This window comes from Phyllostomus discolor, chromosome 12, assembly GCF_004126475.2.
Source record: "Phyllostomus discolor isolate MPI-MPIP mPhyDis1 chromosome 12, mPhyDis1.pri.v3, whole genome shotgun sequence".
Classification (NCBI taxonomy): domain Eukaryota; kingdom Metazoa; phylum Chordata; class Mammalia; order Chiroptera; family Phyllostomidae; genus Phyllostomus; species Phyllostomus discolor.
Window position 1 is genome coordinate 21178687 of NC_040914.2, and position 12706 is coordinate 21191392.

Genomic DNA, 12706 nt, shown 5'->3' on the forward strand with positions numbered 1-12706 from the left:
GAGGGAGGCCTGGTAGACTAGCTATCAGGAGTGGGGGTGAGGCAGGCCAGCAGCTGTGGAAACTACAGCGAGTCAGAGAGGACCCCAAGGCCAGCCTGGGAGGGCTGCTCTGGTGAGGTAGCCATGACAGCACAGGGGCACTAGGTCTCAGGGGTGCCCCCCAGCGGCCGGATGTGATGCCCCGAAGACCATGCGACACCACCCGGGAAAGGCTGCTTCTGCCAGGCGGCCGTGTTGAATTGCTGACGACCTGGTTCTCAGTTATTAAGTAGATGATCTTTTGAACTTTAATAATTCATCTCTCCAGCCCCAAAGTAGGGTACACAGCTCTCTGGCCCTTTGGGGACTTCAAAGGGTGTTGGAGGAATCAGAGTCCCCAGAGTGAGAGGCCTGGGGAGGTCCAGTGTGACGTCCATGGCCCGAAGCTGCGTACAAGAGGGTTTGTCTCAGAGGCCTTGGCCGCACCTGCAGCTGCAGTTTGGGGTGGGGGTGGAGCTCTGTACTTACCGGGGAGGCAGGGGGAGTGGGTGTCTCCAGAGGAAGAGACCCCGTGGGTTCCAGGGGTCCCACCTTCAAGGACAGGCATCCCTCGCTTCCCAGGCCTGACCTCCCCTGCAGGCCCCTGCATTCCCTCCCCAGATCCCACTGTGGAGAGAGGCTGGAAGGGGTCGGGGATGCCTAGTTCTGGAGCTAGAGCTGCGTTAGCTCATGCACTGTCCTTGAGACTTGAGACTCAGGAATCAGAAGTCCAGGCCGTTGCACTCTCAGCCACAAGCCTTCAGGGCACCAGCCACCTCCTCCCTCAGGCCCCAGAGTCTGACCAGTTCTCCCACCTCCTTGCAGCCCTGCCCCCTCACCTCCAACCCCTAGGTCAGGTCCTCTTCATCATCATCCTCGTCGTCCTCGTCGTCCTGGTCCTCCTCCTGGTCCCAGGTGTTGGCCGCCCAATACTTTGGCCTGAAGGGTTCGGCTCCCCGGGCCGAGTGGAAGCGCAGGCGGTAGAGCAGCCGCACCCACTGGCCGAACTTGCGGTTGCGGGTCTTGGGCGGACCCCGAAGCTGCAGGTAGAAGGTGCGACCCGTTTGAAACTTGACCTTGAGCTGACAATGCCTTTCGTCGTGGACGAAGAGCTGGACGAACTGCAAGGGGAACAGACTGGGAGGGCGGAAGGGGCGCTCTCAGGTCCCAACCCTCCCAGACTGCGTAACTCGGGTCCCCTCAGAGTCGGGGGCGCCCACATCGCCGCCCTGTTCTCCCCCCGAAAGGAGCCCTTTTCCACTTTCTCTGCCTCTTGAATCTTACCCATCCCCAACTTCCACCACACCACAAAGCACACTTGTGTCTCCCGCTGGTCCTCTTTCCTAAATCCCAGACTTGAGTAGACAGCCTCCTAGCTGAAAACAAGTTGCATTCAGATGTTGGATCGACACCGGACTCTTAAAATGCTGACCTTATCCTCACCCCAAACCCGCTACTCTCTGTCCTCCCAGTTTTAACTACACCCTCCCACTTTTTTGGTCAGTCGGAAACGTGGAGTCCCTCTTGACCTTTCTCTCTCACACCCTCATCCAGTCCCGCCACCGAATTCTGATGGCTCTACCGTTAAAATGTGTCCACAATCCGACCACTTCCAACTCCCTCCAACGTCTTCACCTGAGGTGCCACGGTAGTTTCCCCGCCTCGGCTCCCAGCTCCTTTCCCCACGCGGCCGCCAGAGGGCGCCAGTCAACATCTGAGTGGGTTCAGAGTCGAAACCAAGTCCTCACCGTGCGCCGGAGGCCCTGCAGCGTCTGCCCACTTTGTTCCCTCTCTGCCCTCACCTCCCGCCTACTTCCTTGGCTCACTCTACTCCAGCCACACTGGCCTCCTCGCTGTTCCGTAAATCTGCCAGCCTTGGTCCTACTTCAGGGCCTTTGTACAAGCTGTTCTCTCTGCCTGAAATCTTCCCCCAGCCACCCCACTGGCTTGGCCCCTGCGTTTCTCTCAAGGAAGTCTGTTTACTACCTTCGGGCCCTTGCAACCATGTCCACCCTTGCCGACAGCCCCGTGGTCCCCTGAATGATGTCCCCTGCCTGATGTCTCCACCGACCTTTTACCGCATTGGACCAACTGCCATTTATTCTGTCTGCCTGCCCAGTAGAAGGCGATTATTTTTGTCACCCTCACACCTGCGCACATGCATGTCCCCTGCCAGCCACACTGGCTGTAATCCCAAGACACAGCCTCAGTGACAGGCTCCATCTATTACGTTCCCCAAATGGAAGAATAACAGCTGACATTGACAGAGAGCTTACGTTGTGCACTTATAGTTTATACCCCGAGCAGCCCTGGAGGCGGGGTCTCCCCTTATCCCCATGTTCCAGGTGAGGAAACTGAGGCCCAGATAGGTAGGGCAGCTTGGCCAAAGTCAGTGTACAGGCGAAGCCAGGGTTTGAACCCAGGGCATTCAAAGGCAGCCTTTTGTTCAAGGTTGTTTCCTACCACATTGTAACATTGTAGGAGTGGTGTCCAAGGGGCCAGTCTGTTCAACCATGTACGGCCACCACAGGGCCTGGTGGCTGTATTCATGTCAATATGAATTGAATATTGCTGTCATGCTGAGGGAGTGAGCAGAAGGAAAGGTAGTATGTAGTGTGTGCCTGCAACTATTAACAGGCCAGTGCACACGAGATGCCTGTCAGAGGTGGCCCAGAGGAACTCCGGGCTGTAAGCTGGTTAGCAGGGAGGCGCCAGGGTGAGTTTTGAGGCTGAATTTGCAGAGCGAGCTCCATGTTTTTACTTCGATGGTATGTTTATTTGGGGGCCAGTGAGGGGAGGGTGCTGCAGGAGACTATGAAGGTCAAAGCCCTCCCTTAGCACCTTCCAACTGCAGGTCATGACTCAGTGGTAATTATACTATACCCACCAAAATGTTTTGGCATTTGCTGCTGGAGTTGGATGCAGGAGCTCAGGATGGGAGAAAAGTATATTTTGTGTTATGTGTGTTTTATACCTTGGAGTGGATCTGCATTACTTAAAAAAAAGATTTTATTTATTTTTAGAGAGAGGGGAAGGGAGGGAGGAAGAGAGGGAGAGAAACATTGATGTGCGAGAGATACATCTATCAGTTGCCTCTCCTAGGCCCCAACCAGGGACCTGGCCTGCAACCCAGGCATGTGACCAGACTGGGAATCGAACCAGTGACCTTTGGGTTTGCAGGACAATGCCCAGCCCACTGAGACACACCAGTCAGAGTGTCTGCATTACTTTTTCTGGGAAAAAAAGCAAGGCCTTGTGTAGCATGACACAGGAGTTTGAGCGCCGTGAGGCTGGCAATCATGAGAAGCCTGAGATGACGATCCTCGACACCCTGTGAGGTCCTGGGCAAGTGGACCCCCTCTCTGGGCCCCAGTTTATCTCTTTGGAGGATGGGGCTAAGGGGCCCCGCCATATAAGAGTATGACGTCAGAGATGAGATGATGTGAGAGGCCAAGGTGTGCTTGGCAGGTAGCAGGTGCTGCAGGTCATTCTCTTGACCCCTGCCAGGGTGTGGCTGAAGACCGCTTCCCCTCATGTCTGTCTATCCCCGATTTTGTGTCTCTTCAGACTGCCCTGTCCTCTTTCTCCTGGGTGGCCAGCAGCCCAGAGAGGACTGGTAGCCATCCAAGGCTCCTGCCTAAGTGTCATCTGGGTGAGAGGAGGTGCTGCTGGGAGCCAAGGACCGCCTGAGCTGGGGAGCAAGGAGGTATGGGTGGGGGTGGGGGTCAGGGCAGTCACCCAGAGAGCTGCAGGCGTCCGTTCTCCTTGGCAGGGCCCGCCAGCAGCAACAGGTCTGGGAGTTCCAGGGCTGGACTGGAGGCTGCCACCCCCATGGTTACTTTGTTGGCAACTTCTCCTAACCGGGTCACCTGGGGTGGGGGGGACAAGGGTTAGAAGCTGGATAGACGTGGGAAGCAGATTTGTGGGGGGATCAGAGTCAAGAATCTTGGTAGATTAAGGGTCAAGAGCCTAGTGAATTAAATACCAAGATGGGAGTTGGACCCCTGAGGTCAAAGGTCAAGAGTCACACAGTTGTTAAGTCAGGGAAATTGAAGGGAATCAGAGACTAAGATTCGTAGAGAAGTTAAGATCTGGAGGTATGGGGAAAGGGGTCGGTCAGGAATTCCAGGAAATACACACTATGGGGGAGTTGTCAGGAGGGAGAGCCCCAGTTGCTAAGATCAGGAGGTCGAGACCCAGGCTGCTGCTCAGGTGGTCCTGGGGCTCCACACCTGCATGAAGTTGCTCTCAAAGATGGAGAAGTCTCGCAGCTGGTCGAACTCGCCGCGCAGAAGGTAGCGCTGGAGACGTCCAGGCCGGCCCGTGGGACGGGCTGGAACCAGGGCGCGTTCTAGGGTCGAAGTTGGGGGATCTATTCCAAGAGGCTGGGGCGGGCACCCCCGGCTGGCAGGGCCCGGGGCAGCCCGGTGCTGAGAGCAGGGGTTTCTGCGCTATCCGTATCCACTTCGCCGACCCCATCCCTCACCTGGTGCAACCCCTCCAGGCCTGGCTCCGCCATCCCACCTGGTCCCACCGCACCTGCTTCACGGAGGGCCGGCTTAGGCTCTTGCCCCTGCTTCATCGCAACGCCCCGCCCCTTTGGGGAACGCAGGGAGGAGCCGAGGGAGAAAACTGACAGGTGGGACTGCGTATTCTGTAACCGCAAAATGCTGCGGACCAGGTGATGCCCGCAATTGTGCCGTCACCAGACGGGCGGCGACCCCCGCCCCCCACGGCAGGCGCTAGTGCGCAGACGCGAGGAGCCGGCGCAGGCGCACGGGGCGGTAGGTTGCAGTCCGTTTCTCCCGGAGTGCTCTGCGGCTCACGGCTCACTCTCGCCCGTTGGCTGGTGGGAAGGGATCAAAATGGCGGCGGCTGGCGCCGTGGCCAGTCGGCTGTTCCTGCTCTTGCTGGTGGCGGCCGCAGCTCCCAGTCGCGCGCGAGGCAGTGGTTGCAGGTCCGGGGCTGCTGTGCGAGGGGTAAGTACTCATTGACTCGGCACGGGGGCGAAGCCGACGGAAATCGTGAGTCTCGGACTTTGAGGTCGAGTAAGGTGGGAACAGGGCTGCGCAGGGCGGAGACGGAAGAAAGGTGAAAGAACCGAGGAAAGCGAGTCTGCAGTCTTGCACATGCAGAAACCGCACAACTGGGAGAAGCCAGGGGAAGGCGTGAGGGGGCAGGGCTCCGGTGGGATTTTGGCACCTACACGTTCGTTGTGGGGAAAACAGAGCTGCGCTTAAGGAGAAGGCTGGGACCAGACTTTCCTCTTGACGTTTTGACTGTGAGGCTCTGTAACTTGTATATGCATGAGGAGGTGTGGCCCGGATGGAATCCTGGCGAATGAGACGTCGGGCAGCTAAAATGAAAACAGCGGGCGCGGGTTGGGGAGTGCTGTCGAGAGATTGGAGAGTTCTTCTGGCTGAATATGCATGAGGAGGGCGGGATCTTGATTTGCAGGATTAAGATATGGAAACCAGGTTGCACTGGTGCGAGGGCGAAGAGTGGAGATTTCTGCAGAGGTAGAAGAAATTTGGCGATTTGAAGAAGAGGAGGGCGTGGATCCTTGTTTGGGTTGATAAGAGGCAGAAGTAGGTTGGCATGATGGCTATCGAGGCAGTCAGGGTGAAAACAAGGCTACCAGGGTGAAAGGAAGCTAGGGTGTCCTTTATCTCAGGAATATTGATGATACTAGGCGTGAAAATGAGCCAGAGGTAGGTGTCTTGGAAATGATCTTACTACTTCTTTGCAGGCTCTGGTTTGCTGGGGACTGTCCAGATCCTGAATTTTCATGAAATGGGCGGTTCAGGGTGGAGCTGTGGGCAAGCCACAGTGTTTGGAGATGAGTATGAAAACGAGGGCTCTGCTGGGCCTCACTCGGAGTCCTCTCTGTCATCTGCAGGTGGGGGCGGAAGGTCGAGAGGGCGAGGGCTGTGGCACCGTTGGGCTGCTGCTGGAGCACTCATTTGAGATTGGTGAGTTCAGCGATGTCCCTGCCTGAATGAACGCTTGCCCTGTGCCCTGTGAAGTTGGGAACTGTAGTCTGGGTGCTGTGCAGTGTGAGACACCACACTTTTATTAACAGCTTGGCCCCTAAGAGTGCGTGTGCATTACACTGGGGCGGTGGGGGTGAGGAGGGCGCTAGAGAATAGGAACTTGCCTTTAACTCTTCTGTGCCTGTAGAGCAATAATAACCTCAGAGCAGACTTTTCTGATCTGTGCCCTGCACTAGATGCTCTGCGTGTATTAACTCAGACATTCTCATGACAGCCATGCAAGGCAGTAGGTGTTAGGGGTAGCCCTGTTTTCCAGAAAGGGAAACTGAAGCTCAGAGGGGCACCACATAAGGTCCTCTTATAAGTGGATGGGCAGGGCTGGGACCCACTCCAAAGCCCAGCCTAAACTGCTGCCAGAGAGCAGATGTCAGTGTGATCCAGGCATTAATAATCCAGTCTGGGGCCCTGGCTGCTGTGGCTCAGTGGACTGAGCACTGGCCTGCAAACCAAAGGGTCACCAGTTCGATTCCCAGTCAGGGCACATGCCTGGGTTGTGGACCAGGTCCCCAGTAAGGGATGTATGAGAGGCAACCACACATTGATGTTTCTCTTTCTCCCTCCGTTCTTCCCCTCTCTCTAAAAATAAATAAATAAAATCTTTTAAAAAAATCCCAGACATAGACTCCGGGAGCCCTTGTTGTAAATACTGAAGCTGGGGCTCCTGCCAACCATCTGGAACAGACCCCAGCCTCGGCCTGGGAAGGCCATGCTGAGCGCAGCACGGCTTGGTGGTGGGGAGCCCTTGGGCTCTGTAGCCCTGTATTTTGCAGCTCGGAAAACTGAGGCTCACAGAGGTTACGTAACTGTCTCTGGGTCACCTGGCGAGGCAGAAGCAGGGCTTAGGAGCTGCTGTGGTGTTCAGACATCTGCCCGGGTGTGCTGTGTGAGGACATGGTGGGGTGTCCCTAATTTGCCAGTGGGAACATGGGGGCTCAGGTTGGGGAAGCAAGGGGCAAGCATTGAAGGGTGCTGTGCTGGGGTGCTCGCTGAGCCCAGGCTCCCCGCAGATGACAGCGCCCACTTCCGGAAGCGGGGCTCCATACTGTGGAACCAGCAGGACAACACCTTGTCCCTGTCACAGCGGCAGCTCAACGAGGAGGAGCGGGGCCGCCTGCGGGTGAGGAGGGGACCCAGGGCTTGGCAAGCAGGGGGGATGTGGGTGCCTCAGGGTGTTACATGTGTGCCTCAGGGCCTTTGCTCGTGCTGTCCCTCTGTCCAGCACACCCTCTCCTCTGCTGGTTTTCACACGGCCAGTTCCTCTTACCCTTCCAGGTTCAGCAAAGACGACTGACTGACAGTCGGTTAGGCTGAGTTTGGCTTTGGAGGAGACAGAGGTGCCCACAATAGCCTTGGTCAGACAAGAGAACGTTGCTTCTCCCATACCCCTCCTCATGGCCTCCCCAACGGCTGGGATCCTCCCAGGCCAGCTCGGTCCTCCTATGCATGGCATAGGGAGTTGCTGGGCTCTGGTGGGGCTCCAGGCCGCAGGGTAGATGAGAGGAAGGAGGGGCTGAGGGAATAGCCACATTTTAGGGAAATCTGGCAAAAGCTGCCATAATCCACTTCCACCCTATCCCTGTGCCCACATGTAGCTGCAAGGGTCCTGGCCCCACGCACCAGCATGGCCAGCCTGGTGGGAAGAGTCCTGGGCATTGTCAGCCTGGCTGACTGCTCAAGACTGGGGCAGGGCCTTTCGGCCATGGGCCTGGTGCGGGGCTGGGCTTGGCAGGGGGTGGGCATCCCTCTCACCGCTGCATCTACCTGCCCTGCAGGATGTGGCAGCCATGAATGGCCTATACCGGGTCCGGGTCCCGCGGCGGCCTGGGGCCCCTGATGGCCCGGAAGCTGGTGGCTACGTCTCCTCCTTCGTCCCCGCGGTGAGTCAGTGACGAGGACCAGCCCTCCTCTCACCAGTCCCAGCCTGGATTCCACCATTTGTGACCTAGTAATTATGGACAGGGAGGCGGGGGTACTTGGACTTGGCCTTGTCCTTGAAATTCCCCCCAGCTACGTCCATGTGGTGGGTTCTTTGAGGGGGCCTGGGGGAGGCTGCTGCACCTGGACTGGTGCCCGAGTGGGACCAGCAGCGGAGGAGGCTATGAAGGGTGCTTCTGGGGCTGTGGGAGGGGCAAGAGGCTCCAGGGTCCCAGTGAGGGCAAGGCCTGGGCAACAGCCCCTGCTCCCCCTCCTCCTGACCCTACCCCTTTAGTGCTCCCTGGTGGAGTCGCACCTCTCGGATCACCTCACGCTGCACGTGGACGTGGCTGGCAACGTGGTGGGCGTGTCGGTGGTGACGCACCCCGGGGGCTGCCGGGGCCACGAAGTGGAGGACGTGGACCTGGAGCTGTTCAACACCTCTGTGCAGCTGCAGCCGCCCGTCACGGCCCCAGGGTGAGGTCGCAGGAGGGGGCGCAGACAGCCCTGCTGGCTTGGCCACGCCCCTGCCTTTGTTGTGGTTCTGGGTGGCTGGCCCCACCCCTTACCCTGTCTCCCTCCCCCGCCCCCAGCCCGGAGACCGCCGCCTTCATTGAGCGCTTGGAGATGGAGCAGGCCCAGAAGGCCAAGAATCCCCAGGAGCAGAAGTCCTTTTTTGCCAAATATGTGAGTGGGGTACCACCTGTCACCCCCTTCGTGATGAGCCCCCCTCCTGTGCTGAGTGCCCCCTGCCCTGCTCATCCACCCCCACCTCCTGCCTGTTACCACGGCACCCGGGCCGAGCCTAGGCCTGCTGGAGTGAAGCAGCTGAGGGCTGCAGCCCATGCCACCCCGCAGCACCTGTCATGGGCATCCAGTCTCAGTGAAGAGCCAGCGCAGAGCTGGTGGTGCTGGGAACCAAGGCGCTGGGGCTGGTGGCCGACTCGGTGTAGGCAGCGCCAATCTTGAATGGAGGCCTGTTGGAGGGAGGGCCTCAAGGAGGGCCGTGGGGAGGGGTGGGGCAGGGGCAGCTCTGGCAGGGGTCGGGACCAGTGTCCAGGGGAGGGGATGAAGCCTGAGCTGGCTCAGGCCAGGGCTGTGGGCTGGGAGTGGTGTGGTAGAGATTTCAAATGCATGGTGTGGTCTGGAAAGGGAGGTGGCTGGTGGCATCCTCCAGCCAGGCCAAGAGGCGGGTGGCTCTGGGCTGGGGTGTTTGAGGTGGCAGCGCTCTGGGCCAAGGTGCCTGGGAGGCCAGTCTGGAGCTGAGGAGGGGACAGGCCTGTACTGCCAGGGCAGTTCTGAGGCCCAAGGTCCTTGGACCTGGGGGCGCTGGGGCTGGAGGTGGCCAGTCCCACCTGAGGCCAGGCCGGGCCTGTGGAGGTCAGTGTGGCGGGGAGGCTGTGGCCGAGGGTGGGAAGACCCCAAGCCTTGTCATATGGGGTGCGGTGCCCACAGGGCCCCTCAAGTCAGGATAGCCTGACAGCTGGGTCACAAGGAAACTGAGGCCCAGAGAGGCCTAGAGCTTGCCTCCCCTGGCAGTGCCCTCCCCGTGGCCACCACTGGCCCTGACCCGCGCCCCCTCCCTCCTCAGTGGCACCTCATCCTGGGGGGGGCCGTGTTGCTCACAGCCCTGCGTCCTGCTGCCCCTGGGCCCGCGCCATCACCACAGGAGGCCTGAGTGAGGACCGAGCCCCCTCCCGCCTCTGCCCCCCCTGCACCCTGCCGGCCCTCCCCTACCCGTAGTGATGTAGGGGACCTGGGCCCCTCTCCTCACCCAGCCTCCCCTCACGCCAGCCCCTGCCTTCCCCGCCCTGGGGGAAACGCTGCTCATACTCACCTCCCTTCTCTCTGTTTCTCTGTGTCTGTCTGTCTTGTGTGCCGTCCTCCTGTCCGGCCCGCAGTGGATGTACATCATTCCAGTCGTCCTCTTCCTCATGATGTCCGGAACGCCAGATGCCGGAGGCCAGGGGGGTGGCGGCAGTGGAGGTGGTGGCGGGGGCAGTGGCCGGTGAGGGACTCGGGGCCAGTCAGTGCCCGTCTGTCTCTTTCCCCAGGGGACTGCTTTCCTGCCCAGAGTGCCCATGTCCTTGTCACCCCAAAAGGGACTCGCTGGTACTCCCCAAGAGTCCCTTCCCTGTGGGCCTTGGTGTTCCTGTCAGGGGTGGGGTGGCTGCCCCTCCCCTGCGGCCCTACCATAGTCCCCAGGGCCTCCCTTCGCCCACAGGCTGGGGCCCATGCCCCTGGGCCCTTCCGATCTGGTGGCTGACACCCCCATACCCCCATGCCCTGCAGTCTGGGAATGTGCCCGTGCTCTCCAGCCCCCGTGCCTTTGTGGACGGCCCTCCTCCTCTGCCACGCCCCTGTCGCTCTGCCCTCGTGGCACGGAGCGGGCCTGTGCAGCCAGGCTGGCCCTGCCCCGGGCCCTGCTCTGCCCTTTTTCTGCCCAGGATGCCAGACCCTGCATAGGCTTCTGGGCTCGCGGAAGCGATGTTTAAAACCAGCACAAAGTGAACTAGCCGCAGGGAGTGGAGCGCAGGGCCCGGGGTGTCGGTGGAGTCCCACCCAGCCTGAGCCGTCCTCCCTGGGACACTGGCACTAGGTGAGGCGCCCTGGCCTTTGCTGTTTATTCCCCGCACTTGTCTGTTTAAAGAACATTGACGAGAATGGGTTAAAATTCGTAGTTTCAACGACTCACACCTTTTGGCAGCCAAAGGCACCTGTTGCTCCTCCTGACGTACGTGCGCACGTAGGTGTCGTTGGGTTCCGGGTTTCTCGCGATGGGTTTACATAGAAACCTGGAAACGCGGCCTTTGATGTTGTGGCCGAGGGATGCTGCCCCATGTCATGTGGCCGCGTATTATGCTGTTCCCAGCATGTCTACCACTTATGGTAGCCCGCTGCCTGCTGCCTGTGGTTATAAATAGGCCCACCGTGAGCCAGCCCATTCGCTGTGAATCTGAATTGCTTCCTGGGACATGTGACCAGCAGTGGGGTCCCTGGGGAAGTTCAGGAGCATTTGTGTGAGCAGGTGATGCAGCATGGGGTATGGTGGGAAGTTGTTCCCCTCCTCACTTCTATCCGTTTATTTCCCCCTGGAGTGTGTGTGTGGAGCACAAGCCAGCAGGGCCGCTGTTAATCCCCCAACTCTGACACTAAAGTAGAGAATGCTGCACGCTTTCAGGCAACTGACTTCGCTCCAGCTGCCCAGAGTGTCCTGGTCCTCCTCAAACACACCCCCCTCCCTGCCCCCAGGCCCCTGGGCTCAGTCAGTCAGGAGTAGCTGAGCTCAAACCCGGTACTAGAGCAGCGGCCTGGGCGGAAGGCCCTTGCACACTGCTTCCGTGTTCCCAAATTGCCTTTACTGGGCAAACTTTGACCCCATTCCCCCCATCTCGTGTCTCTCTTGAGGAGGCAGGGCCCTGGCTGGTGTGGCTCTGGGTGGAGCCCCTGCCTGTGAACCCAGGGGCGGATGGTCAGGGCTCAGGCCTGGGTTGTGGGCTGGGTCCCCAGCCGGGGGCATGCAAGGGGCAGCGGATCGATGTTTCTCTCCCTCTACTTCTCCCTGCCTTCCCCTCTCTCTAAAAAGTAAGTAAAATAAAACCTTTACTTAAAAAAAAAACAAAAAACGGACGAGGTGTGGAGCCTGGCTGCACTGGGGCTATCTCACCAGTTTTTTTGCAGCTTTGTAGGTAAAACAACCGTGTCCTGGCTGTGACGCGCGCCGGCAGGAGACCAAGTGCGTTTCTCCTGTCTGCTCCACGGGAATTCTGTAGCTTTTTCCCAGATGACCCCCCTCCCCAGCAATGCTGTCTCGGACAGTGTTTCTGACTCCAAGTTCTTAACCCTTTGTGTGACTTGTGGTCCCAGTCTCCCCACCACCCAGGCATTCTCCCCGCCATTTTGTTAGTGTTTAATTGGTTGCAATTAAGATCTTTATCTGCTGACTTCCTTTTACTCTAAGACTTTTCCGATGGCCTTCAAGCTGTCACAGTTATCCTGCAGTGTATTCTAGTCATTGTGTGAGCTAGTGTGGGCTCCTGGTGGCCCTGTCCTTATTAAACTCCTCCTCCAGTTTCTCGCCCGTCCCAGGGAACTCGGCCACACTTCCTTTTATGGGCCAGAGGGTCTGGGGATACAGCATGAACCTCAAAAGGTGCAGAAGGGTCCGCTTACCCGGCCTACACTGTGTCCCCTCTCCAGGGGCCGCCCGAGTTTCAGTCGGGGGGGGGGGGGAGCTTCGTTCTGGAGACATTCTCTCCATGCACAGGCGATGGTGTCTGCTGATGGTTTTCCAGTAGTGTGTTGCTGTTACCCCCGTGTGACAGATGTTGGAGAGGTTTCCACCTGGGACGGAAGGTGCGTCCTCCTCGGTGAAGTGGCTGGCTCCATGCTGACCTCACTGCCCTGTCCGAGGGCCCGAGGGTGTCCCACAGGAACCTCCAGGTGGCTGCATCGCTTTGCCTGCTGCCTGCGCATTTGCAGGCCACACCGCCCAATGGGGACAAGTGGGGGAGATGTCCGCCTCTGCCCGGTCACACTTGCGGTTCCATACCCACCTTCAGCTCAGCCCCCTGCTGGTCTCAGACCCCCCGACTGCTGGCCCAGGAGGTACCTCAGAGACCACGAGGAAGTCGGTGCCGCCGCCCTCCTGTAGGGATCCCTCGTTCCACCGAGTGGGGCCACAACCCACCCAGCCGCGATGCCAGTGGTGCAGCCTGCAG

General features: G+C 59.1%; 2 protein-coding genes across 4 annotated transcripts; one reads left to right on the forward strand and one right to left on the reverse strand.

The window, feature by feature from the left end:
• Positions 1–260: 260 nt before the first annotated feature.
• On the reverse strand, positions 261–4778 carry FAM71E1 (family with sequence similarity 71 member E1). 2 transcript variants are annotated; one of them, XM_036012609.1, is made up of 5 exons: positions 4558–4777; positions 4251–4369; positions 3757–3887; positions 858–1155; positions 261–425 (listed from the first exon to the last, which is right to left on the reverse strand). In XM_036012609.1, exons 1-4 carry the CDS (start codon positions 4598–4600, stop codon positions 867–869), a joined length of 582 nt encoding a protein of 193 aa, XP_035868502.1. In that variant the 5' UTR covers positions 4601–4777; the 3' UTR covers positions 261–425; positions 858–866. The 2 variants fall into 2 exon arrangements, with proteins under 2 accessions (XP_035868502.1, XP_035868503.1); XM_036012610.1 differs by lacking the exon at positions 3757–3887 and having other exon boundaries at positions 4505–4778.
• On the forward strand, positions 4771–11930 carry EMC10 (ER membrane protein complex subunit 10). Of its 2 annotated transcripts, XM_028529641.2 has the most exons (8): positions 4842–4997; positions 5918–5990; positions 7079–7188; positions 7844–7948; positions 8281–8462; positions 8579–8672; positions 9577–9663; positions 9887–10927. In XM_028529641.2, exons 1-7 carry the CDS (start codon positions 4884–4886, stop codon positions 9661–9663), a joined length of 765 nt encoding a protein of 254 aa, XP_028385442.1. In that variant the 5' UTR covers positions 4842–4883; the 3' UTR covers positions 9887–10927. The 2 variants fall into 2 exon arrangements, with proteins under 2 accessions (XP_028385441.1, XP_028385442.1); XM_028529640.2 differs by lacking the exon at positions 9577–9663 and having other exon boundaries at positions 4771–4997; positions 9887–11930.
• The last annotated feature ends 776 nt before the right edge of the window (positions 11931–12706 follow it).